The sequence below is a fragment of the Sinocyclocheilus rhinocerous genome, unplaced genomic scaffold (genome assembly GCF_001515625.1).
Source record: "Sinocyclocheilus rhinocerous isolate Xijiao unplaced genomic scaffold, SAMN03320098_v1.1 scaffold616, whole genome shotgun sequence".
NCBI lineage: Eukaryota > Metazoa > Chordata > Actinopteri > Cypriniformes > Cyprinidae > Sinocyclocheilus > Sinocyclocheilus rhinocerous.
In genome coordinates, this window is record NW_015631496.1 from 1,168,934 (window position 1) to 1,195,534 (window position 26,601).

Genomic DNA, 26,601 nt, shown 5'->3' on the forward strand with positions numbered 1-26,601 from the left:
TTTTTTCCATAGAATATTCATATTGACAAACCTAGCGACTTTTTTGGATAAACCTTAGCTATGGTTCAGTTGGAAGATTTCGCCAGTGCTGTCCCGCGAACGCGAGGTCTGACTTTCCTGGAGAAGTGTCACCTCTCTCGGCGTCTGTTCTGTGCAGTGAGCGGCAGAGAAGCAGCGCATTCAGTTGGCCGCACCGCAGCCAGCTCGTCAATAAATGAGTACAAAACAGCGTTTTTCTAGCACCTGTCGCTTACTGATTGTTTGGAATTATAAATATGAGCGTAGTTCGTCTGTTAATATCACATGCACTTTTTTGTTTGTTGTTTTTTTTAGTTTGTTACTCAGACGCAGGCAGTGCGCTGCATGAGACAAAAAAGTAATATAGCCAAAACAAATTCATAGCTGCTCTTTAGTGTAGATGCATGTTGATTTTATCAGACGATGCAGCGATTATAAATGAGAGTGACTCCTGGTTAACATGTATTAAAAGGGGTCGTGTTTAGTCACTATTTAGTGTGGTATTTTTTGACAATATTCACTCATCGTGACAGTAAAATAGGGCATTCTAAGTCAATATACTACAGTATTTCCTCTCTCAATCAGTAGAAAATATGGTTAACACCTGGTCATGCATGAAAAAAAAATACCGTCATGTACCGTGAAACCGGTATAATTTTGAAAAATACCGTCATATAAATTTTTGGTCATACCGCCCAGCACTACCGTGAGCCTCAAACACCATTGTTTCCTCCTCCTTATGTAAATCTTGTGCGTGCAAAAACCACTGAAAAAGAGGCGAATCCCAACATAACACCGACTGACATTACAGTCGGGATCACTAATGTTTACGCCCCCAACATTTGCATAACGTATACCAGCCCATGTTCTAGGCCAGCCGGGCCTGCACAGCCGAATCATCGATGTAGTGTTGCCAGATATGTTAAAACAAGCAAAAACCGATAAATAAATAAAAATAAAACGAAATTATTTCAAATCTTTTGCAATTAAGATAAGATAAAGATATTGCTGACCCTAAACTGCAACGTCCTACTTTATTAACTTTCTAAAGTGTCAAAAAAAAGTGGAAAAGACAAGTCCAAAAACGCTTATAACAGCTGGATCTGGCAACACAGAGGCTGCGTCCGTGCCCTCACTCAACTCTCTCTCAAGCCTCGTTCACTCCACCAGCGTCTCGCAGCGATCATGTTCATGCCACGGACGCTAAACATTCTTGCAAAATCTCTCAAAATCTGTATCTTCGTCTGATACAGGCTCAAACATATAAGCTTGGATGCCTAATCTCTCCATCGTTCACGCCGGACAGTAGAGATCTGTTTGCTGTGTGAGCTACTGAAATGAGCCACGCTGTGAAACAGCCAATCAGAGCAGAGCTCAACATTATTATTCATGACCCTTCCAAATAAGGTAATAACAGACCATGTGGGTTGGAGTTATAATCTCTGTTTTCTATTTGTTTCTGGCCTGGCAGACAGATGAAGAGCTGGAGTTGGTGAGTGAGGTGAATACAGCTCAATTCTTTTGACTGTTGTGCTGTGAACGGTTTCACAACGTTTGATGAATGTTTAATGGATGTTGTGTATTGAACAATTTTTTTTCTTCACCTTTTTTATACACACCATTATTCACTGATCAAGTTTTATTGATTAAACAATTACAGTCGGGATCACTAATGTTTACGCCCCCAACATTTGCATAACGTATACCAGCCCATGTTCTAGGCCAGCCGGACCTGCACAGCCGAATCATCGATGTAGTGTTGCCAGATATGTTAAAACAAGCAAAAACCGATAAATAAATAAAAATAAAACGAAATTATTTCAAATCTTTTGCAATTAAGATAAGATAAAGATATCGCTGACCCTAAACTGCAACGTCCTACTTTATTAACTTTCTAAAGTGTCAAAAAAAAGTGGAAAAGACAAGTCCAAAAACGCTTATAACAGCTGGATCTGGCAACACAGAGGCTGCGTCCGTGCCCTCACTCAACTCTCTCTCAAGCCTCGTTCACTCCACCAGCGTCTCGCAGCGATCATGTTCATGCCACGGACGCTAAACATTCTTGCAAAATCTCTCAAAATCTGTATCTTCGTCTGATACAGGCTCAAACATATAAGCTTGGATGCCTAATCTCTCCATCGTTCACGCCGGACAGTAGAGATCTGTTTGCTGTGTGAGCTACTGAAATGAGCCACGCTGTGAAACAGCCAATCAGAGCAGAGCTCAACATTATTATTCATGACCCTTCCAAATAAGGTAATAACAGACCATGTGGGTTGGAGTTATAATCTCTGTTTTCTATTTGTTTCTGGCCTGGCAGACAGATGAAGAGCTGGAGTTGGTGAGTGAGGTGAATACAGCTCAATTCTTTTGACTGTTGTGCTGTGAACGGTTTCACAACGTTTGATGAATGTTTAATGGATGTTGTGTATTGAACAATTTTTTTTCTTCACCTTTTTTATACACACCATTATTCACTGATCAAGTTTTATTGATTAAACAGTTTGATTGGTTAAGAAATTATTTATATTTATTTATTTGTGTTGAAGAATACAGTGTTTTTCATATATGATCTAATTGGTGGCCAGTGAATTGGAGTTAAATGCGAGCTGTTTATTCAGTTGCAGGCTGACTGCCTGATTATTGTGTACGGCTTTAAATGAATGCACACACTCAAGGCGAAATGCACATATGCATGGGTTGATCTCACATGAATCAGACACACTAGATAAAATGTGGAGCGCAGCGGAGCAGAAGCCCTCACTCCAGAGATCAATTTGTCTGTCTGTCTCTCTCCCACCTTCTTTCACTTCTTGATGTCTTTTCCTCTAATGATTGTTGTCCAATGACACATTAGGTGTAGTGCATGCACATCTGAGTTTGGTGCGGGAAGGGAGGGTGTTTCAGGCATCTCAGCATCTGGATCTGTGAGTGCGTGCCTGAGCAGGGCAAACCGATGTCCAATGACTGCTGAATCATGGGAGTCTGTTGACTGAAAAAGTGCCCTTGTAGAACCAAGAGAAGTCTCAAAGCGCCCGAGGGCTTTAAATGCAAATGTTTGACACTGATTTGCCCTGCAGACACACTCTACCCATTTTGTTATCGTGTGTTTTGTAGTGAAGTGTTTAGGGTTTTTTCTGCATGATTGAGAGCTGGGCTCAATAATGAGCATTTTTTTGTGTGGAGAGAAAGTCCAGCACAGAGCACGAGTGAGCGCGATCATCCCTTCCTCTCTACTACTAGTTTTAACGTGAAAGAAAAATGAATGAACATCTCACGCCTCATGTAATTGCTCAGTCAGTATTTCAACCGCAGAAAGATATCAGTAAAACAGTTTGTAAATAAAATGTCACGTAGCATTTCATTTACCTCAGGCAAGTCGACTCATCAGTGTCCACATCTCGTTAGTTCGCTAGAGAAATGAAGTCTTGAGATGAGCATTTCACAAAATATTAGAATGTATACTCATTATATTTGACTTTACCTGTTAGTGATGTCTTAATTATTTAATGTATGTTCAAATAAATCCATTATGAAACAAGTTATGACAGCCACTATGTACATGAATATATTTCAACAACAAATAGAAATGGTATAATTTAGAAGTTAATTTAAAAACTGCATTATGTGCAATTTACATGTTTACATGCACTCTACCCATTTTGTTATCGTGTGTTTTGTAGTGAAGTGTTTAGGGTTTTTTCTGCATGATTGAGAGCTGGGCTCAATAATGAGCATTTTTTTGTGTGGAGAGAAAGTCAAATTTTAATTGCCCTCCCAACTTTTTCAACAGCCCCACCACATGATGGTTTGGTTTTGTAAATTCATTTTATTTTTAGCAGCATCTTATATTACGTTTTTCTATGTTATTTTATATTATACTGTTATATCCGTCTTGAGATGAGCATTTCACAAAATATTAGAATGTATACTCATTATATTTGACTTTACCTGTTAGTGATGTCTTAATTATTTAATGTATGTTCAAATAAATCCATTATGAAACAAGTTATGACAGCCACTATGTACATGAATATATTTCAACAACAAATAGAAATGGTATAATTTAGAAGTTAATTTAAAAACTGCATTATGTGCAATTTACATGTTTACATGCTATTTTTTAAGTTTGGGCTGTGTTGTTAATTGTAGCCTTATAGTAGGCTAATGTAAAAAGGGTTTTCTATGGTTTAGAGCATAAGCTTAGATAAACCACCGTTTAATAAAAAAAAAGCAATTTTATGTTTAGTTTTTTCCCCTGCTGTACTGAAACCATGCCGAAACATGATGTCAAAACCGAGGCAAGTACCGAGCCATCATGTTTGTGTACCATTACACCCCTAGTTCATACTCCTACATATACAAGTCATTCAGAGGTGTTCATGTCCATTCTTTCCTTGCCTGGAAAGTGAGCTCATGTACTTCTCACTCATCTCATGTTATCTCTCTCTTTTTCTCTCCCTCTGGCTTTCCAGAACGCTCAGCGGTTAGGCGCCTCTCAAGTGACCCAGCCTCTTACCACACCAGTGGTTTCCGTGGCAACGCCGAGCCTCCTGACTCCATTCTCCATGCCAACCGCCTACAACACAGGTGAGAGTGACATCATAGCGAGAAGCCAAGACATCCGTCACTCTGCAGGCCTGCACACATTATCACAACTATAGGAATCAGAGGCTTTAAATAGAAAACTGCGTTTTTGTAAACTCTGTGAATGAATATGCATTAAATGTTCATCTTTGTTTTCATGCAGAGTACCAGCTAACAAGTGCAGATCTCACAGCCCTCCAGGCCTTCACGCCGTCGGGTGCACTGTTGCCAAGCAACATGACCACTTGGCAACAGCAGCAGCAGCCATCTGTATCCCAACTACCACAGCAGCAGCAACAACCACAGCAGCTAACTCTGGCCTCCCTCAGTAATCTTGTGTATGTCATATGCCTTTTACAGACTCTCTGTCTCTTGCTCGCACCTACTCACACATGCACCTGGTTCTTCACTAACCTCATGTCCATAGTGTGAGCCCGCATGCACCACATCTACTTCCTGTCTACAGTGTAGAGATGAGTGTTTCTCTGATATACGCCTCGCTAGTCTGAGTCTACCTTTAGCTACATCTAGCTAGATACTGTAAAGGTTAGCGGGCAACCCTTTACAATTAGGTTATATATTTTAATATATTTAATGCAAAAGATGACATGAAATAATAATTAAAATACAGTTTAGAAGTTTGGGGTCAGTAAGATTTATATATATTATTCGGCAAGGATGCATTAAATTGAACACAGTAAAGGCATTTATAATTTTACAAAAGATAAGATTCTATTTATCAAAAATCCAGAAAAAAGTTTCCACAAAAATATTAAACAGCACTGTTTTTAGCATTAGTAATACGAAATGTTTTTGAGCGTCAAATTAGCTAAATGATTTCTGAAGGATCATAAATTACATTTTAAAATAAATTAAATAAAAAACATTTTAAATTGCAATTATATTTCACAATATTACTGTTTTTACAGTATTTCTGACTGAAAAAAATGCTGCTTTGGTAAGAATAAGGGACTTCTTTCAAAAACATTTAAATCTTACAGCCCCCAAACATTTTGTTTACAGCATTTAATAATTAATTTAATGGATAATGAAATGAAGTTTCAACACTCCAAGAGGTATAAATTAATTTAAAGAGATAGTTAACCTAAAATTCTGTCATTAATTACTCGCCCTCATGTCGTTCCAAACCCATAAGACCTTCGTTCATCTTGGGAACACAAATTAAGATATTTTGAATCCAAGAGCTTTCTGATGAAATCCAAGAGCTTTCTGACCCTCCATAGGAAGTAATGCAACTGACACGTTCATCATTAAAATAAGTCCATGTTACATGTAGTGGTGTCAACCTTAATTTTATGAAGCTACGAGAATAATATTTGTGCTCAAAGAAAACAAAAATAACGACTTTATTCAACAATTTCTTCACTCTTTGGAATGACATGAGGGTGAGTAAATAATGACAGAATTTTCATTTTTGGGTGAACTATCCTTTTAAAATATCAACCTAGATAATTAATGCTGTAAAAAAAATTGTTCATTGTCAGTTCATGATAACTAGCACCTAAGTGTTACCATTTTACGTTAAGCTTACATTTATTTTTTAGAAGGTGCATTAGCACTAACTAGTGTCTTTCCTAGACAAAATTTGTGGATGTTATTCTCTAAATAAGACGCTCATACGTTGTTACATTATTAATCTGCAATTTTCCCACCACACATAACTGTAACACTTTAATCTAGTTGCATTTTGTGTCTCTGCTTCATCAGCTATGGAGGGAACATCCCTACTACTCTGTGACTCAAAACTGGGCATCTAGACGCCCTGAATATGATGTTTCATGTTCAGGACATCAATTAAATGTACAGGGCAGAATAGCTGAAAGCCTGCGCTACCTATTTTCTCTTTATGCATCACATAATAGCCTGGGGCTCAGGTCAAGGGCAGCTATATGCTACATTATTAGCACGACACATACATCTACTTTGGTGTGATTTCGCTCATTCGTTTTTTTTTTCAGTTGTATTCAGCGGGTCATGATCTCATATTAGCGATCACATGAACAAGAAGTAATGACAGCGGAGGCTAACGATCATCGGTAGATCGCACAACCTAAAGCCTGCATATTCTCCCTCAGAGATTGACCTAAATAACTGTCTTTCGGTCTCCCACATAGACGTTTTCCTCTTTTTCTTCCTGGTTCTCTCCTCCCCATTGCTCCCCATGGGGGGCGAACATGAAGGTGTTCTAGTCTGGCTTTAATGCCTGCTAACAGCAGGGTTAGTGCTGTGCTACGCTCTCATTAGTGTGACTGTTCGCTTAGAGGGAGGGGGCACTTTTGTTAATGCTGAGTACAGATTTGCTGATTTCTGGAGCAGGTCTAACCTGCCGTGTGTGTGTGTGTGTGTTTTGTGTGCTCTCTCTCATTTGTTTACAGCATGTGGGGCTCAGACAAACAGAATGGAGAGATGGCTCACTGCATCTCTGGTCTGGCTGCTAATCTCAGGTGAATGGGGCCCTATGGGCGCTCTGTGTCAGCCAGTCAAACCGTTGGCTCTCTGTGTCAGCCAGTCATATTCTGTGGGTGCAGTGTGTCAGCCTTTTACATGCCGCTGTCCTGTCTGTCACCTGCCATGGCCTTGTTGTCATGGTTACCGTCTCGGACCGTGCTGAAGAATGTTCGCGCTTTCATCGTCTCACTGATGACAATCTAATCATCGTTAAATCCAAATTTAGCATTTTATGTGTCTTTTTATATTTTTCCTCGTTCATTGTTTACTGTCCAGTGTCCTGTGCTCTTTACACAAGCATTCAATGCTTTTCTGATAAATGTAGCTCTTAATGTCCTGATAACGGAGCAGGTAGAGATTAGTATTGCAAAGTAGGACAGACATCTCCATCATGTCCTCCCAAGTGGGTCAGGACTCTCTGGGGTTCATTCGTCCGTCCGTTTGTAACCTGCCGCATGGCCACACGTTCATCACGCCAGCATATCCTGCTCTGAATCACCTCAAGCACCACACATTATATAAACCAGGCTGTTCAGCACAGCAGCAGGTCGAGGCTTAAAAAGTTTATCTGCAGCTACTGTATGATCATCATTTGATTGACAGCAATGCACAATTATGAACATTGTACGTCCACTGTTTAGTGTTTTATTTTTGTGGCAATATAGTTTAAGGAATAGTTAACCCCAAAATGAAAATTCTGTCAATAATTACTCACCCTCACGTCGTTCCAAACCCCAAAGACCTTCGTTCATCTTCAAAACACAAATTAGGATAATTTTTGTTCTGAAGATCAATGAAGGTTTTACGGGTTTGGAACAACATGAGGGTGAGTAATTATTGACAGAATTTTAATCTTTGGGTGAAATATCCCTTTAAATGTATCACACATAAATTTCATAAGTTACAAAGAAATGGTGGGTAATACATTAAATTAAATGTATTAATCTGTCTTTTGATAGTTTCAAACAGAATTGGAATGAAATTATCCAGTAAAATGGTAAAACGTTGTTTCCAGGGAGGATGCAGGTGGTATTTGTTTACCAAAGTTCATGCTGTGGATTAATTCCCAAATGAACATGAAAACATCAGTAGCTTATTGTTAATTAATTTACACGCTGATTCAGGTTATAATACAAGCGATGAAAGGTTCACTGCACAATTCATTCTTATGGGAGTTTCTCTAAAGCTTGTCTAAGTCAGCAACTGTAACCAAGGTCAATGTAGCTTTTCTGTCACTAGCTGTTTCTTTATTATATATTACATAATGTTATCAGTCATATGTAGTTCTGTCACTGACCTCAAGGGGGCATAAGAGTAGTTTTAATATCATCCCATATTATGTGGCCTTTCTATTCTCAGTTCAAAGAAGAAAGTATTCTTCCAAATATGCTGTAGGTATTAGGTTTAGCAGGACTGAGACAGTATTTTCGTGTCTTCACTATAACCATGAGCAGATTTCATTGATCAGTAATGCAGTAACCTTACACCACTTTATCAGAACGTCCCACTCTCCTGGCAGCAGCTGCTGCGTTCTCGGCAAATATACAGTGAATTCCAAATGAATTTCTCTCTCGTTATGCCTGAGGAACCCGTCATTACGTACGTCCCACTGTGGCCCTGACTCCCTGTTCCTTCTAATATAAATGCTAATGGAGCCACGAGAGCTCCCCGCGACTGAGACAGTATTTTCGTGTCTTCACTATAACCATGAGCAGATTTCATTGATCAGTAATGCAGTAACCTTACACCACTTTATCAGAACGTCCCACTCTCCTGGCAGCAGCTGCTGCGTTCTCGGCAAATATACAGTGAATTCCAAATGAATTTCTCTCTCGTTATGCCTGAGGAACCTGTCATTACATCCCACTGTAGCCCTGACTCCCTGTTCTTTCTAATATAAATGCTAATGGAGCCATGAGAGCTCCCCACCGCTCCGCCACCCTGTCTTCTGTTCTCATGTCATCAAATCATTTTCCCTTGCGCAGTGCTTCTCTGAGCGCCATGACCTTGGCGGCCAGGCCTTTTTCTGACCGGACTGGGGTGAAGCCTCACTCTTTCCACTATGCATGAGGGTGGGATATGTATTTCTGTTTTTGGAAGTAAGCATTCAGTTGGGTTTCTTTCTCCTGCTGAGCAGTCCATGTTAACTGTGCATAGACATCTGTCTGTCCTCAACTGTTGTAGATGAGTAAATGTGTGTTTGTCACATGACATTGATTATTGTAGATGCTAGATTGGGTTTCGCCTGTCTCTCTCTCTGCAGTGTGACCGCTCAGGGCAGCTTACTCTTGGGCAGGGAGGAAGGGATCAGCTGGTACTGTATCTGGCTTTTCCTCTCTCCGTCTGTCTCTGTTTGTTGTCTGTCTTGTGGCCGTTTTCTATGCGCTAATGGCGCTAACTCTCCCGCTCTCTCTTTGGTTTCTCTCTCTATCAGTTTCTGGCTGCTTGGCTGTAGGAAGCTGGGCTTTGTCTTTGTCAGTGATTTGCTGAGTTGGCCTTTCTTTCTGTTTTGCATCAGAACATACTGAAACAGCACCTGCACCATCATCAATCAACCTGTACAGACCCACAAGACCAAACTCTCTCCATGTTTCACTACCCACTCACCCTCTCGCTGTCCTATCTCTCTTTCTCTTAGTTCACTTGCATCCTTTTGTTTTTTTGTCCTTTCCTTTCTTTTTTCTTTTTCATTTTCTTTACTCTTCCATATGCCTCTTTCTTTTCCTCTCCATTTCTTCACTATTTCTTTCCCTTTACTTTATTTTTATTTCCTTTAATTTCCCCTTACTTTTCATTTTTTAAAATTTCTTTCCATTTTTCTATTGTTTCCCTTTTTCTTCTTCTTTTATTTTCTTTAATTTATTTTTATTTTATTAATATTATGTTCTTTTACTCTTTTCCTCCTACATTTTATTTCCTTTTCCTTTGCCCTTTCCTTTTTCATTTCTTTTCCTTTTTCATTTTCTTTCCTCTTCCGCTTTTTATCCTTTTTTTCTTGTTTTCCCTTATCCATATTCCTTTCTGTCCTTTCTTTTTCCTTTCCACTGCTACCTTTCCTTTTCCTATTTTATTTCCTCTCCTCTCCTCTCCACCTTTTACCTTCCATTTCTTTCCAGAAAATCACTGGAATAGTTAAGTCTAATCCCATCATAAATAATACACTAAATACAGTGCATTAGGCTGCTGTCTAATTACACGGGCACATAAACAAACACACTCACTGCAGTTAAGGGTATGTGGCATGTTGTGTTCTGTGAAAGGAGGCTGATCAAGTTGTGACTGCATGGCTAACAGGAGTTAAATGACAGAGATAATTTGTCTGGCTTCTGTTCATTTTATAGCTGCTTTGTTGTACTATTATTTTTTGTATACTGAAATGTGACTGTTCAGAGGTAGTGCAAAAGATGGTAAAGCTGTGGGTAGCGCTGTTTGTCCACATGTATGTTTGTCAAATTGTTATTGTAATGCATCGGGTGTCATCTTATTAATAGCAATATCCATGATGCTAATTATTCTTCTTTCTCCTTCTATCGCAGGCCCGTGGGAACGCTCCCTCATGGAGCTACTCTGACGGTTAACACTAACCCCAACATCAGCATCAAATCCGAGCCAGTGTCTCCTAACCGGGATCGCAGCACCCCTAGTTCCACCACCGGGGCAGCGGGTGGCGTATCAGGCCTAACTGTGTATCCAGCGACGCTGCGTTTGGAGCCCACCGGCCGCTCTCCAGTCGACAGCATCAGCAGTAACGGCAGCTCTTACGAAGGAAGCGACCGAGACGACGGAGGGCAGCTGCGCCCTCCCGATTTCAACTCTGCCAGTCTGGGTCTCCTCCGAGCTTCTGGAGAGCAGCCGACCCAAGCAGAGCAGCAGGAGTCAGCCAACGTGAAACGCATGAGACTGGACACCTGGGTCACATAAACGCTGAAGGAGAGAGCGAGAGAGCTGCTCTCTCACCCACACATACACACACACCGACACAAACACACCCCTAGTGGCACCTGCTTTCAACAGCCAGTCTCAGTCCGCACTTAGACACATGCATGCGCCTGTCTCTCTGTCTCTCTCTCACTCTTGTCTCACTCTCAGACACACTCATATTTACTGGTGTGTGTGTGTGTATATATTTATATAAAATATGCATATATGATCACACACGCAGTCACGCACTAGATCCTCACACACACAGTTGCCAATCCAGGTGTAAACGTGTTCACGTATATGAGACTGAAGAGATGTACCGGGCCAGAATGGCTTTTGGTCACGTCTCAGATATCCCCGCCCCTGCTCAGAGACGCCATCTGGATCTCAGATCAACTTTTACAGGCCTTACCATCGACCCGATCAGAGTACAGCGGCGCTGCTCTGTCCAAATAGCTTATTATGTTGCATAGACAAGCCTGTCAATCTTCTTTTTTTGTATTGATTTCCCTTTTGTTTAGTTTTTTGTATGAATGGTTGCATTTGCCATTTATCTTCTCGATTGACTTGATTCTCTCTTGCTTTTCCTCTTTCTTTTTATGTATTTTTTTCTATCTGCTTGAGCAGCTGCCTTTAGAATCGCCCCCGTTCCTTTAAAGTAGGATCTCTATCTTTGTTTTTCTAACTGTGCAGAAACTGCGCATAGTGTGTGTGTCAGCTGTGAGACGGAGGTGCTCATTCATTCGATCGCTAAACACAATTCAGCCAAAAAACTCCACTCTCTCGTGTTCGTTTTCCATCTTTCGTGGTATCGTAATCTCGCACCAGTCCCCTCGCTTGCACACTCATGTGTGTCTATCGGCGGAGCTCTAAGCACAAACGTCCTGGATTTCCTGCGTACGCGTGGACCGTAAATGTGGTGTCGTTGATGGAAATGTAGATCTATCTATCTGTACTAATGAGATCCAGGTGTGCAGGAAACGTGCGTGTGACTGTGAGCAGCGGTCTGCCACATTATGCTCTATTTATTGTTTTCGTCTGGCTGTGTAATTCAGAAATTAATTAGTTAACTTTATGGGACGAGTATGCTTAATTATTGTTTGTAAGATTCCAGGAATAAGTAAAAATCTGAGTTGTTGTTTAACTCAGGATGGCGAGTTTTGAGATCATGTATATACAAAATTTCTCAGTGTTTCAGAACAGGTGTATAGAGAAAGAGTTGGTGGCAAACACACATCTCAGCTATAGCTCATTTTAGCTAAGAAAGAGATGGAGGTCGTGTAGCGCTGTGTGTGTGTGTGTGTGTGTGAGAAGCGTTGAGATTGTACATAGCGATGTATGTTCACATACATTCTGCTGGGTCTTTCTGAAACAGCGCTGTAATCTCAGTGGAACCGTCTCTGTCAACCTCTGCCTGTAAATAAACTGTACCGTGTTGTAAGTTAGCAAGGTGGAGAGGCAGATGAAGGAGGATTTGACTGTTTTTAAGTGTGACTCTTTTCTGCCGTTTTTATCCTGATGGCGCGCACTTTAAAATCTTTCCCCCTCGTCCGCTCGCACACCTTCAGACACACACGTGAGGAATTGATGCTTCCTCGCATTATCATTTACACGATCAGTCCACTTTGATTATCCGTCTTTTTACACCCCAACAGGAACAGCGATTTCCCCGACAGCTTCGAAGGGAATACAGCCTCCTTTCACCTATAAGACATTTAAAGCATTCAGGGAAGGGTGTTTCGTTTATTATTATTTTTGTGAAATCTTGGCTTATTGCACTTCACATGTTTAACCGTAAACAATAATAGAAGAAATATGTCACGTTTTGTAAAAAAGAAAAGAAAAAAGAATGTTGTACTGAAATCTAGATTAGGCTTTACACGTGTTGCAGATGTGACAATTATGTACACAAATCGTTTTCTGTGCATTGGTGTATTCTCTAAGTGACAAAGATGAAGGATGTTTCTGTGACGAATTTGAAAAATTACGACAGATTAAGTGAAGATAGTGCTAAAGGGAAATGGGGTTCAAAATGATATAAAATATGGCATATTCCCCTCTAAAAAGATGAGTTTTAAGTGTTAGTGTATTTATATTCAAGGTGAGACTCACCTGTCCCTCATCGGCTTCTCTACCTCTCCCTTCATCCTCTCGTATCTTCTCTTTCTCTCCTTTTTTCCCACTCTTTCACTCACAGAGGAAGACAGAAGCCATTTCATTTCACCTCAACAGGTGACCCATCTTTTGTTAAACCAGATTCCACACACACACACACACACACACATGATGGATGCAGTACCGGGAGAGTAAGCGTTTGTTGGGACTGATCACAGACCTGCGTTCGTATCCCATCGACTGAGGTTCTAGAGCTACTGGGCGGATGATTTCTAGAACTGCATCATAGCAGAGCGAGGCTTCTGCAGTGCACCTGTTGACTTAAAGACTGTTGTGTCCTGAGCTTTGAACAAATGCAGTGATTTCTATGTACGTTTATAAGATGAGAAGGCCGGTGACTGTAAAGCGATGCGCCTGGGATGGTCCGGTGCCTCGAGGCACTGGCTGTGTTGATTTTAAGGCTAAGGCAACATTCGAAAAGCTCTCGCAAGGACCTCGTGATAAAATTAGGAATCTGAGTAATCAAAGAAAAGACAATCGTCCGGTGAATAGTTCACTTTGGCCCCCGTATTCCCTTTGTATGATGTCTAGAGATTCTCACATACTTTTTCTCGTGTTAATTTGTGCTGGTGACAGTTTTATTGTCTGTTTTTATTATAATTGTTATGATGATTATCATTGCCATTATGGTTATCGTCACAGATGGTAATAATAATGATAAATTTAGAGAGACGGTTTTTATTTTCTGCATCTGCATTTTTTATTTTTTTTTGTAGGTTAGGCATCCTATTTTTATTTTATTTTATTTTATTATATATGAATATTATATAAATATATTTTCGTTTTTTTGTTGTTTTTTTGTTTTCTTCAAAGGAGTGTTACTAATATTGCACGATTTATTAAGTAAAACAAAACCGTTGTAGTAATATTAGTACTTATTGCTAATTGAGGGAAGCGATAAAACAGGTTCGATAGAATGACCAGTTCAATGCTGCAATTTTTAGTCAATTGTATAATAGTATCTACACATAGTTAAGGTGGGACATCCACACATTTAATTTATTCTGATCAGACACAATGCATGGGCATCAGACAAGCAAAGAATGAGTCGTATTATAAATAAACTGAAATGTAATTTCGATAAGAATATACAACACACAACTAGAATAGAAATTGAAGAAAAAAGTCTAAAAAAGAAAAATTATAGCTAATATATTGTGTTCGGCTAGTCTGCTTTGAGTTTTGTTGTAAAAAAAAAAGACAAAGACAAAAAAATAATAATAAAAATTCTGTTGTTTTCGGAGAATGATATACAATTTGTGTATATTTTCATAAACAAAGTATGCACTGATATGTTATTACAAATTCTATACTGCTTTTACAAAAGAGTGTTTGTTATTGTACCAAAGTATCCATTGTCCTTTATGACCCTCCCCTTTTGCGTATGTTTTATTGTATTTTATATATTAAATAGACAAGTTGACCTACACAGAAGTGTGAGTCTATCTTTTACAAGTTTCTTTGTGGTTTGTCTTGTCTGTTCACTCATTATTAATGAATATTTACATATTCATTTAGGCACTTTTATCTAAAGTTACCTGCAAATGTCGAAAAACAAATCATTTTTAATCATAAAGTAGCAAGAAAGTAAGCAAAGATGTCTTTCGAACAATAAAGTCTTACAGATCCTAAAAGAAAAAGCTTAAAATTTGACATTGGTAGGATTAAAAAAAAAAAAAAAAGGTTTTAAGAAGCGTCTTACGCAAACCAAGGCTACATTGAACTGATCAAAAATACAGTAAAAATAATAATATTGTGAAATATTGTTACAATTTTTAAAAAGTTTTCAATTTGAATCTATTTTAAAATATAATTTATTCCTGAATTTTCAGCAGCCATTACTCCAGTCTCATGTTCAAAGTTGACAATGGTTGAGCTGCTTAATATTTAATATTTTCCCCTCATGATTCTTTTATGAATACAAACTTCTAAGAATTTATTTGAAATAGAATTTTTCTGTAACATTATAAATGTCATTTATATCATTTTCACATACTTTTTGAAACTTGAGGACAGTTATGGCCTTTTCTTTTGTAATAGTATCTTGTCAATTAAAATGCGCTGTTGCGTTTTCATATCTGGCCACTAGATGTCAGCCTTTCACTTCACATCGACACTTCTGCTAAAATTCTACATTTTAAATCATTTTCCCCCTCTCATTGATTCAGTTTTATAGTGTACCTAGTTTTATAATACACATACGTGCTTGTTCAGAGGAAATCCAGTTTTCCAGGTTCATTTTAACCCAGGTTTATTTGAACCCAAATTTCGACGGCTTCGAGATAAAACTTTGGGTGTGATCTAATTATGTAAGAATGTGTTTGCCCTTAAGACACTGGGTTTGTTGTTGGAAATAAAAACCACAAATAGTTCATCAACAGATCACGGTGATTCAGGCACAATGACTTGACCTTGAGTGTGAGTATGTCTTGTGCATGTGTCTTTTGGAGGAGCGGGCATTGAATTCATACCATTCCTCAATGACATTCTGTTCATCTGAGCACAGCGTCAGCTGAGTTTGTCAGTTGTGGCGTCTGGTGCAACCATTGAGCTTCTGTTTGTAACAGGTCCCCACTTATTGGATGACAAAGTCAACCTATTTTTCCTAATGCACTCAGACACACAAACCATTTCATCTTACAGAAAAGAGAAAACCCCCATCATCCTTAATGTAAATGTCAATTTATGCATTGACTGACAGAGTAAATGTGCTCTACAATAGTTTCATTGTATTATTTCTCTAACAGTTGATTCAGCTCTCCAGCAGGCTACAGTTCGTCTGAGGACTGAGAATATGAAACAAGCAAACAAATTGCTTAAACAGGCCCCACTAGAATTACTCATCAAAAGAGACAAATTTGGATGCATATAGCACAGATTGGCAAATCAATGTGAAATCTCTCAATGCAATGATATATCCAAAATCATTCCTCAGATGTTCGATCAATATCTTTGTCTTTATAATCAGCTGGTATTCTCTTCCCTCAGGCAGTGGGATAAATTACAATGTGGTGTATGTTTTCTAGATTTAAATATAAAAAATTGCTACCAGCTTATGGTTTCATTTCTATTTGGTTTTCTATTATATATTTTAATTTATTTATTTCTATTTAAATGTTATATTTATAGGGGTCGTTTGTTTGCCCTTATACATTTATTATATGGATTAAAAATATTAATCTCACAATTTTGAAACACAATTATTTAGGTTTGTTTTATTGCAACATCATAATTTTTAATCATTTTGCTAGCTCTGTAAGATTATTGAAGTGTGTTTTACAAAAAAAAAAATGGTCACTTTATTTTAAGGTTCAATTCTTGCTATTAACAAACCATTAACTACAACTTTTGCCTCAATAAACTGCTAATTTGCTGATATTTAATAGCTAAGGTAGTTGTTAAGTTTAGGTATTGGGTAGGATTAGGGATGTAGAATATGGTCATGCAGTATATGTGCTTTATAAGTACTAATAAAACAGCCAATATGTTAGGCATGCTAATAAACAACTAGTTGTTACAGCAATAGTGAGAATTGGTCCCTATACTAAAGTGTTACCGAAAGTACTATTCCAGTCGTCGTCTTCAAAATTTTATGTTTTACTCAATGTAATTATTTGTAAAAATTTACTGAAAAATTTTAAAATAGTTTCTTTACCAAATTTATTTCAGTTTTACTCATTAAAAATGGCAGTTTATTAAGAACATTTAATTGTTTTCTTTAAAGGAGACATGTTATACCCCTTTTTACAATATGTAATATAAGTCTCTGGTGTCCCCAGAATGTGTCTGTGAAGTTTCAGCTCAAAATACCCCACAGATCATTTATTATATAATTTTGAAACTTCCTATTTTGAGTGGAAGAAGAAACACGCTGTTTTCCGTGCCTGTCTCTTTAAATGCAAATGAGCTGCTGCTCCCAGCCCCCTTTTCCAGAATAGAGCTGCGCCATTACAGCTCGTACAACTTTTGCCTCAATAAACTGCTAATTTGCTGATATTTAATAGCTAAGGTAGTTGTTAAGTTTAGGTATTGGGTAGGATTAGGGATGTAGAATATGGTCATGCAGTATATGTGCTTTATAAGTACTAATAAAACAGCCAATATGTTAGGCATGCTAATAAACAACTAGTTGTTACAGCAATAGTGAGAATTGGTCCCTATACTAAAGTGTTACCGAAAGTACTATTCCAGTCGTCGTCTTCAAAATTTTATGTTTTACTCAATGTAATTATTTGTAAAAATTTACTGAAAAATTTTAAAATAGTTTCTTTACCAAATTTATTTCAGTTTTACTCATTAAAAATGGCAGTTTATTAAGAACATTTAATTGTTTTCTTTAAAGGAGACATGTTATACCCCTTTTTACAATATGTAATATAAGTCTCTGGTGTCCCCAGAATGTGTCTGTGAAGTTTCAGCTCAAAATACCCCACAGATCATTTATTATATAATTTTGAAACTTCCTATTTTGAGTGGAAGAAGAAACACGCTGTTTTCCGTGCCTGTCTCTTTAAATGCAAATGAGCTGCTGCTCCCTCCCTGCCCCCTTTCCCAGCTTTTCCTGCTTTTGAGCTGCGCCATTACAGCCAGGGCCGTTTCTAGGCATAGGCGAGTTAGGCGGTCGCCTAGGGCGTCACCAGCTGAAGGGGCGCCAATGAGCGCACGTACTGGCACTTTTAGCAGGGTTGTGATAAAGAGTGGCACGGTCACCCTGAAATATGACTACCGCCCCCACTGGATCCCCCAAAATTATTAGGCTAGAGTACTGTCAATCTGACGATGCCTGTATACCAAAACAAAGTTACTGGCCTGGGTTAATCTTTTTCACGTTTCCTTGGTTGGTAGATGCACCGGGACCTGATTATAGCACTTAAAACCTGGAAAAGTCAGATTTTCATGATATGTCACCTTTAGCATTTTGTTTTCCTAATTTAGCTATTACTGGTAATCATTTCATATAGGTTTTCCTGTTTACTCAATTTTACTTGTCACTTTACAGTACATCCTGTTTTGTAATTCCTTGACCTAACCAAAGTTCATTAATGACGTCATTCTCCAGAAAGCGACATAATAATTGTTGGTAGAGGAAACAACAGCATGAACAAGTATTAGTAATGATTTGTCAGGCATTTGCATTAGAATGTGGAAGCTAAAAGAATGATGATGAATGTGGGGTCTTGTCTAATCTTTAAAACACTCAGTCACTCACTATCTGACATTGATAATCAATAGCAATCAATAACAAAGACAGATGGTAAAGGAAGCAGAGAGAGCTGAATGTCACTCAGCCTCTGAACACATTTCAGGCTTATTGAGATTTATTTGTAGCGCCGTGGTCTCAGGATACTGTGTTCATTCCACTCAAATAGCTCTTACATTGACATTTGTGAATGCCATCGAGATCAGATTTAAATAACAACGTCTGTCATTTTAACAGGATCAGATCTTCACTTCAATAAACCGGTTATGGAGTTGCACGCTGTTGCATCAGGGGCGATTGTGTGGCGTCCTCTTCCACATGAAACAGGTGTTGAAGCATCTGACCTCCCAGCTGCTGCCCTGACTCACTTTTGTTTTAGCTCTCAAAAGACCTTGTAAATCCTGCTTGTATTTGTGGGTCATCTGACTAGCTGTTTGATTGAACTAAGAATAGAAGGTTTAACCTTTTGAAGAATAAGAGCTTATTTTATTTTATTTTATTTTATACAGGATGTTATGCCATCAGTTTCTTTCTGAATGCATGTTCTGGTCAAAGTGGTGTTGGTTAAAGTGCTGATGTGTTCGTCCAATATCGCTGTCATTGTCCCATTACACCCCCCATCAGTGGCACCAGAGAGCCAGTGTGCACACAGAGGGAAATGAGGAGGTGATGTCATCTATTATTCATTGTTCCTTATTCTTTTCTTCTTCTAGTGTGGCCTCTTTCTCTCAGACCAGTATTGTGTGGTTACCAGCGCTTGGCTCCAAATCCCAGTGTGATTTATGATCCAGCCTGTTCAACTGGAGTTCTGATTCACTGAAACTGAAATGGTTGGATGAATAAAACTTAGAACTTTATAAATCAAAACCTAGAACTTTAAATATATCTTTAAATGTATGTTTAAAACACAGAAAAAGTGTCAAATGTTGTGTGGTCATGCAATTATTGATAAAAAATTATACATTTAAAAATATTAATAAAAAAAGACACCAACTCAAATTATTTGCTGCTTTACTTTTTATTAATCTTTTCCTTTTTTCAGAATTGTAAAATTTTAATCCATATTGTTTTTCCATTGTAACATACGTCAGTGCAAATACACAAAAGTATTTTATTTTTAACACTGAAAGATGAAGGTCATTGAAAATCTGGTCTAATTAGTACAGAAACAAGTAAAGCTTCATAGTAAATCTTTAAGAATCCTTTCTGCCCGTGGATGTCATGGAGTACAACGCTTTCTTATCCCGAGACGACAGCTGGCGCATTATGCCAGGCTGTTAACTCACATTACAGAGATCACATTGTACAATTACACACACTGCGCTGAGCAATCTTGTCTAGTTTAATTTCTGTGTATGTATGAAGGTGTTTTTGTTGCTGTCTTCCACCATGAATTTTCATTTTGGCTCAGTAATATATCTGTCCATCTATTTAAATGACATCACTAAATTTTTATGTTTTTGGTTTAGTATTAAATGGTCTAAAACATCATCGGACAAAGCTTTTACTCATCGCCAGAGGACCAGGAATCCCCCTCATCAACAGAGTCATCAGATAGGACCACCTTGCCTTGTGTTGGCTGTTCATCTTTATGCCTCTCATCCTGGCCTTTGAGGAAGTCCATCTTTTCTTTAGGACTTCCATTTGCTGTTGGCATTCCCTCCATATCTCTCCACTCCTCTCCAAAGACCATAGCCTGGTTTAAGTCTTCAGTCTTGGCAGGGTCATAAGTAGCTGCCATCTCCGTTTTTCCCTCACTCCAGAAATCTTCCTTCATGCTTGTGCTGAAAAAGTTATGAATCTCACCTTTCTTTTCCTTTGACTGAAATTCCTCCTCCTCTCCTGAATTGTTTCTCTCGAAATCCATCACAGTTAGCACTTCTTCTGAGAAGCTCTCCACTGTCCTTTCAAGATGTTCTTCAAATTTTTCAAAGATGTTTTCCGCTAAACTTGGCATTTTATTTGGAATTTCTAAATTCTCAGTCTCGTTTACTGGGAAAACGCCTGCGTTTTCATCCATACTTGATGTGTGTGTGATCTCAGCTGCATCTGGAGCATTTGTGCTTTTGCCCCAGATGTTAGAATTCTCCCAGTCATCAATCTGAGGGGCTTTAGGTTCTTCAGTGTTCTTCTCCTTACTGAGCACTTCTTCAGGCAAATTGATGACGTCAGACACAGAATCAGCCTTGGTGACTCCATTAGTAAAGGTTAATGGCTGCTCATTAAGAGTAGCCGCTGCTAAAAGGCTTGTGTTCTGAAAGCACTGGTTAGCATTTGGAGACTCATCTTCTGAGCTATTGCCCTCTTCCTGGTCTGAGTTGGGAATGTCTGATGTCATGTTGTCTGGTTGACTGTTCATTTCACTCTCCAAAGAGCGACTGTCTGTGAGATCCATGTTGGTGTGCATGGAAACTTCCAGAAGATCTTCTGGTTCTTTGGTTGCAGCTGTATCTTGGAACATGGTCAGAGTTGATTGAGTTTCAAATGAGCTTTTAAACTGCTGGGATGTTTCAGGGAATGAGATTGGATGGTCCATATCAACTTGTTCTTGACTTTCATATGAATGGACTGTTTCATCCTCGGGTTGTTCGGTGTGTATATGCTGGTTTTCAGTCAGTTGTGGTTGCTCGTTTTGCTCATAAACCTTGACATCATGATCTTCATCTTTCCTCATCTCAGTCATAACATCACTATTGTCTTCCAGGTCTCCCTTGAGCTCAATTCTTGCACTTTCTTTCTCCACCATGTCCAAACTTTCATGGACTTCAAAGCCACCTAGTGCTTCTTTTTTAGAAACAACATCTTCTGCCATCAGATCTTCCATGGTGTTGAAGCATTTGGAGGCACTCTCATTCCAGTGGCCTTCTTCCATTCTTTCTTTCTCATCCTCACTGTCACTGGTCTCACCGATGAGGTGTGAGGCTTGCACGTTCCCGTCTGTTTCCTCGTCACTCTTATAACAAATCAAGGGCCGAGTGTCTGCTAGCGTGTTCTCCTGACTGTAGCTGTCACACTCGCCAGGATCGGTTCTCCACGAGGCTGATATGTTTGGGGAATCATCGTCTTCACCTTGGTTCTCTTCTTCTTCCTCAGATTCCTCAGGTAAAGGATCTTCCTCATTTACTGTCTGATCTGAATGGAGTTCAGTTGGCGGTACAGTCTTCTCTAAACTCTCCTGATGATCTACACCTTCATCCTGCACAGAAATGTCACTCTTAATCACTTCTATCTCTTCTTCTTCTCTTTCAGTCACATTTTCATCTGTTTTATCCTTCATGTTAGCGTCAATGTTCATTTCATCCTCTTCTTCCACCTCAGAGTCAGGGCTCAACACTTTCATCTCATTCTCTGGTTCAATTTCTTCCTGTCTGTCCCACTCATTGATTGAATCAATCGCTGCCTCAGTTTCACTGTCCATTTGCTCTGTTACCTCCTCACTAATATTGCTCACATTGTCCTGTTCATCTACCTTCATTAAATCTTCATGATAGCCAAAATCACCCACCAAATCTAAAGTTCCTTGCTCGAGGAACGATGAACCCAGTATACTGGTGTTCGCACTGATATGGCTAGATTTTAATGTATAATTATCATTCTCTGCATCTCCATATGCATCTGTGTGGCTTTCACTGATGTTCTCTGATCTTACATCCATCTCAGAGGCATCATCTTTTTCGTCCTCTGCTACGGTTTTATTTTCTTCCCAAGCAACCTTAGGTGCGTGTGAGATCCGAGCCATTTCAACAGACACTTCAGTGTCTTCGTCCTTCCCTTCTTCTGAAACCCCTGCAGGATCTGTGAATGGACCAGCCCAGCTTTCTGTCTCTGGAGTTTGGGACAAGTTACTTGGTTGGTCAGCTGACACACTTATCAATGCCGATGCAGCAGTTTCAGATTCAACCATCTGATCTTTCTGGAACTGTTTTGATTCGTCCTCCTCTTGAATCTCAATATCTTCTGGTTTGAGCCGTGGTTCTGGTTCTGCAGCTGTTTTGGGGAGAGTTGTTGCAAGGGCCAGGTCTTCACGGGCTTTCTCTTGCTGCAAATGATCCACAGACTTCTCAGCAGCTTTCTCAGTCTCCTCTGAGATATGAACCTCTGTCTTTTCTGTCACTGAGGCTCTGGTTGGTGTTCTTTGTGGAGTCCCTCGAGTCGGGGTCCATGATGGAGTCACACTAGTCAGCAGAGTGCGAGAGGAGGTGATTGATCTTTGACTTGTAGACACAGTATTGCTGACATGGCAGGAAGCAGCAGTGGTCTGTGAGGCTGGGTGGGTCCCAGTGGGCTTTGAGAGCACATCTGTAACAAGAAACAGGAAGATGGTGAGGCAGGCTTTGTCACACAGACAGGGACCCATTTGATCAAATCTACCTTTGGCAAATCATCAGATCTATTTTCTGAATCCCAAATACTCTTAGTGTTTTAAATAATGACATTGCATCTTCTCTAGGTTTTACCCAGTTTTATGGGTATCTAAAAGAGAGGGTGAAAATATGTAGAGATGGGATCATAACAAATTCAGTTTGTCTCATAGTTTGTTGTATGATGTATGTGTTTGAACAGACTCTTTAGAGTCATTGTTTCAGAATTTCTGACTACACTGGTTGCGCTGTAAGCTTTTAATACACTTAAAACTGTTCGTAATGCATCAAAATATCAAAATATGGCTGATGTCCCATGCCCTGATAACTATGATGCTATTGGAAAAAATGTGGTTGATGGATAAAGCCCCAGGCTAAAGAGATAGATGGAGATAGTATGAAACAGACAGACATAGACCCCTGATCTGCCTCCCAGGGGAGTTACCAGAATACACACTATAGTCGTGAACTGTGAGTGAGCCGTAATGGAGATGTATTGATCTTCATTATGCTTTTCCAGGACTGCATTACTGGAAAGTGGAGCCATCTGCTAGTGACCTATGGGACTAGCACAGGAAGCTAGTTTTACAGGCTTAGACAGATACCTCACCATGCAATAAGCACACAATGTCACAAAGTACTAATCATTTAACCAGCCCGGAGCACAGCAGTATTTAGGGAAAGGAGATCTGTTCAGATGAAAAATCTGTATAGGCTGAATTATGTTCTCTGTATCCAATAGAGCCATTATTAGTTTCTATATTCATTAATAAAAACTTTTTTTCACTTTCCTATTGCCTAAATAGCCATCACTCTTTAGTAAAAACAATAATATAAATAATAAAATAAATGGAAAAATAAATATTTATTTATTTAAAAAAAAAGAATGTTACCTAAAAAGAAAGCAGAGCTGGTCTTTTTTGTTGTTGGTCTGTCAATACTCAGGCCCTCGCTGTCCAGCAAAGCTCTGGAAAGAAGCAACAGAACATCTGTCAGCATCACAGCAATTTCTTTAATGTGAGGGGTGGGTTAAATGAGATGGAGTCAGGTTCTTGAGCTGCAGTCTTGTGCTTAGTTCTGTTGTTATGCAAATAGTATGTCAGATTTGTCATTGTCAGCCCATCTGCAGGATTTGGTCTGGCATCAATTAATTTACCTCCTGCATGCAGCACTGAACAATTGCAAGGGTTGGAATTTACAAACGTACGCACACACTTCATGTAACAGGTATCCTGCCAAATGCATGTATTGTAATTTACAAAAAACATCACACAATCGATTTTTTAAAAACAACGTGGATCTTTCTTTTTTTTATTACATAAAAATGTATTCAAAAACTCGAAAAGACTTGAAAGAGACATGCACATCATATTGTAACAATATGCAATAAAAAATTATGTACACATTTATAATAACTTCACATTTTAAAACCCCCATCCCCATCCTTCTTAAGTACCTGTGCATCTAATGCAATGCAGCTTCATGATATGGAGGACCATGAAATGAGCAACAGCTAAAATGCTTGGTTAAAATTTATTTCGGTCTGCCCTCGACAGACATAAATCAGTCAGATCTGAAGGATGTTATTGAATGAATTGCCCACCCCCCCGTTTCACTGCCCCTCCTCCAAGAAGATGGATCAGGGTCAGTGCCGGGTGGGAAATGGAGAGGGTCCATTCTAAATGACTGATCTAAAGTTACCCCTCTCAGGGTGCCTGAGATGCTTTTTAGAGCCACTGATGCATGATCCTATTAGTTGGGCCTCCATAAACTACAAATCCCACAGTGCAGGGGAATCCCATTAGAGATGAAATGGAGAGAGCTACATGCATATTTTACTTCTTGTAAAGATGGTTCTGAAGATTATAATAAAGAGAGGTTGTATTTTGCTGATGTTGATGATGATATTGAAGACAGGTACCTGTATGTGGCCACCTCCAGTCCAAGAGACATCTTGACCTGCAGCAAGTTTTGTCTGTCCCCCATAAGGCTGTCTATCTGCTGCCCCAGGCTGTCTTTCTCCAACTCCAGAGCATCTAATTGGGCCTGTTCAAAGATGTGAGACAAGTTTTCTTCAGAAATATATATTAAAGTGAAGAGAATGTGGAACATCGCAATAAAAATTTAACAAAATTAAAAGAACCCAGTTAAATACATGTGTCCTGTTACCAAACCTGTATGACCTTCTGTCTTCTGTGGAACACGAAAGAAGATATTTTGAAAAATGTCTCAGTACTTTTTATCCCTGAAATAAGAGCAGGGTCCAGTGTTGTTTTGGACCCCAACGATTTCCAACGTATGGACAAAAACAGATGAAACATTCCTCAAAATATCCTACAGGTTAGGGCGAGTAAATGAAGACAGAATCTGAATTGGTTGAACAACAAAGTCCATAAGTTTAAATTCTTACCTGAAAATGTTGAAGCTCCTGTTTATGCTCTTCTTTCTGCTGCACTAAATTTTTCTCCAACATCTGCCTCTTAGTCTTAGTGCTCTCCAGCTCCTTTGCCAGATGCTGAACTTGATGCTGGTTTTCTCTCTTTTCTTGATGAATCTTTGCCATGTTAGCTTTGGCCTGGTCCAGACTTTTCTCAAGACCTCCAACCATTCTCTGATAGTTGTTGGTTGCCTCCTGCCAGGCTTGAGTTGCTCTGTGGCTGTACTCTTGTCCCAGGTCTGGGATGCTGGCAGTTTGAGTGGGCTGTGGGGCCATCAAGACTTGTTTTGTCTGTTTCAGAGAGGCCTGCATGGTTTCCATGTTCTCCTGGTGGACTTGCATCTGTAGCAAGAGGTCTTTCTCAAGTTGGCCAACCTTCTCTCTAAGCCAAATCTGAGCTCTACGCTCCTCTTCCAGCTCCTTCCTGCTCTCCATGAGTTTTCTCTGTGCCTCAGCCTGAGCATTCTTCGCCTTCTGTCTTTGAATACTCACCACCTCTATATCCTCCATCATGTTCTCCACTTCCAGTTCCACATGGTCTTTCTTCCTCCAGGCCTCATCCAACATCCTCCTGGCCTGGCTGAGAGCCTCCTCTTGAGCTTTGCGCTGGCCTGGTGGTTCCCTGCTGCTCTTGAGAGTGTGGATCTCCTCTCGCAGTAGCTTGTTTTCCTCCTCCAGAAGCTTCACGCGGCCTAAGTACGATTCAAGACGCTGGTTCAGCTCCAGCATCTGGTACTTTTCCTCCTGAAACTGGGTGAAGGGCAGTCGGGCACCCAAAAGCTCCATCTTAGAGTGGTGGAAAGTGTTAAGTCTCACTAGAACTGTGCACAGAGTGCTGTGAAGGGCTGGAGGTCTTTGTGGCTGCTAAGTGATTATAATGACAGGCTTGACGGTGAGGTCTGGACCACAGTCCCAGTGCCCAGCGGCTGAATGGACAGGGGAGAGAAAGACCCTCCTTTTCATAGACAATGAGAAGGGGGAGGGCGGAGGGCGGAGGAGTTAAGGAGGGGGTGTGGATGGACAGAATGCGAGTGTGATGTAATTTGGGGAGTTAACTCTACCACTGCTGGATTACTTCCAGACCTGTAATACTTTCTTTCTCCTGTGGAGATATTAGGCAGAATGTCATCCTCAGTCACCATTTCAGTGCATCTTTTTTTCTAAACAGTAAATAGAGTGATGACTGAGACTGTCTGTTTGGAACAGAATGAGGGTAAATAATGACTGAAGTTTCATTTTTGGCTGAACAATCATTGTAATTCTTGATGTTTACTACATTTTGTCACATTAATTTACTGCCCCCTCTTGTGGCAAGATGGTGACAATACATCAGACAAAATAGTTATCTGATAACCAGGATGGATGGCAGGATGAAAATTATCTATAGTGAGGAGGTAACTACTCTCATAATTGTATAGAGGACTACTGTCATT

The 26,601-nt window shown here is 39.5% G+C and overlaps 2 protein-coding genes across 6 annotated transcripts in view; one reads left to right on the forward strand and one right to left on the reverse strand.

The window, feature by feature from the left end:
• Positions 1 to 12,733, forward strand: part of LOC107741762 (myocyte-specific enhancer factor 2D homolog) — a 75,410-nt gene extending 62,677 nt beyond the window's left edge. For 2 of the 5 annotated variants that reach the window (XM_016554538.1, XM_016554539.1), the window contains exons 8-13: positions 1,490 to 1,519; positions 4,494 to 4,608; positions 4,769 to 4,943; positions 7,002 to 7,070; positions 9,338 to 9,388; positions 10,611 to 12,733. In XM_016554538.1, coding sequence (XP_016410024.1) covers positions 1,490 to 1,519; positions 4,494 to 4,608; positions 4,769 to 4,943; positions 7,002 to 7,070; positions 9,338 to 9,388; positions 10,611 to 10,995 — 825 coding nt within the window. In that variant the 3' untranslated portion in view covers positions 10,996 to 12,733. The remainder of the gene's footprint in view (positions 1 to 1,489; positions 1,520 to 4,493; positions 4,609 to 4,768; positions 4,944 to 7,001; positions 7,071 to 9,337; positions 9,389 to 10,610) is intronic. The other 3 variants (XM_016554542.1, XM_016554543.1, XM_016554544.1) reach the window with 3 other exon arrangements.
• A 6,731-nt stretch (positions 12,734 to 19,464) lies between these two features.
• On the reverse strand, positions 19,465 to 26,085 carry LOC107741763 (nestin-like). Its single transcript, XM_016554545.1, has 4 exons — positions 25,142 to 26,085; positions 24,653 to 24,777; positions 23,625 to 23,698; positions 19,465 to 22,669 (listed from the first exon to the last, which is right to left on the reverse strand). The coding sequence occupies exons 1-4, from the start codon at positions 25,952 to 25,954 to the stop codon at positions 19,875 to 19,877; spliced, it is 3,807 nt and encodes a 1,268-aa protein (XP_016410031.1). The 5' UTR covers positions 25,955 to 26,085; the 3' UTR covers positions 19,465 to 19,874.
• Between the last annotated feature and the right edge of the window lie 516 nt (positions 26,086 to 26,601).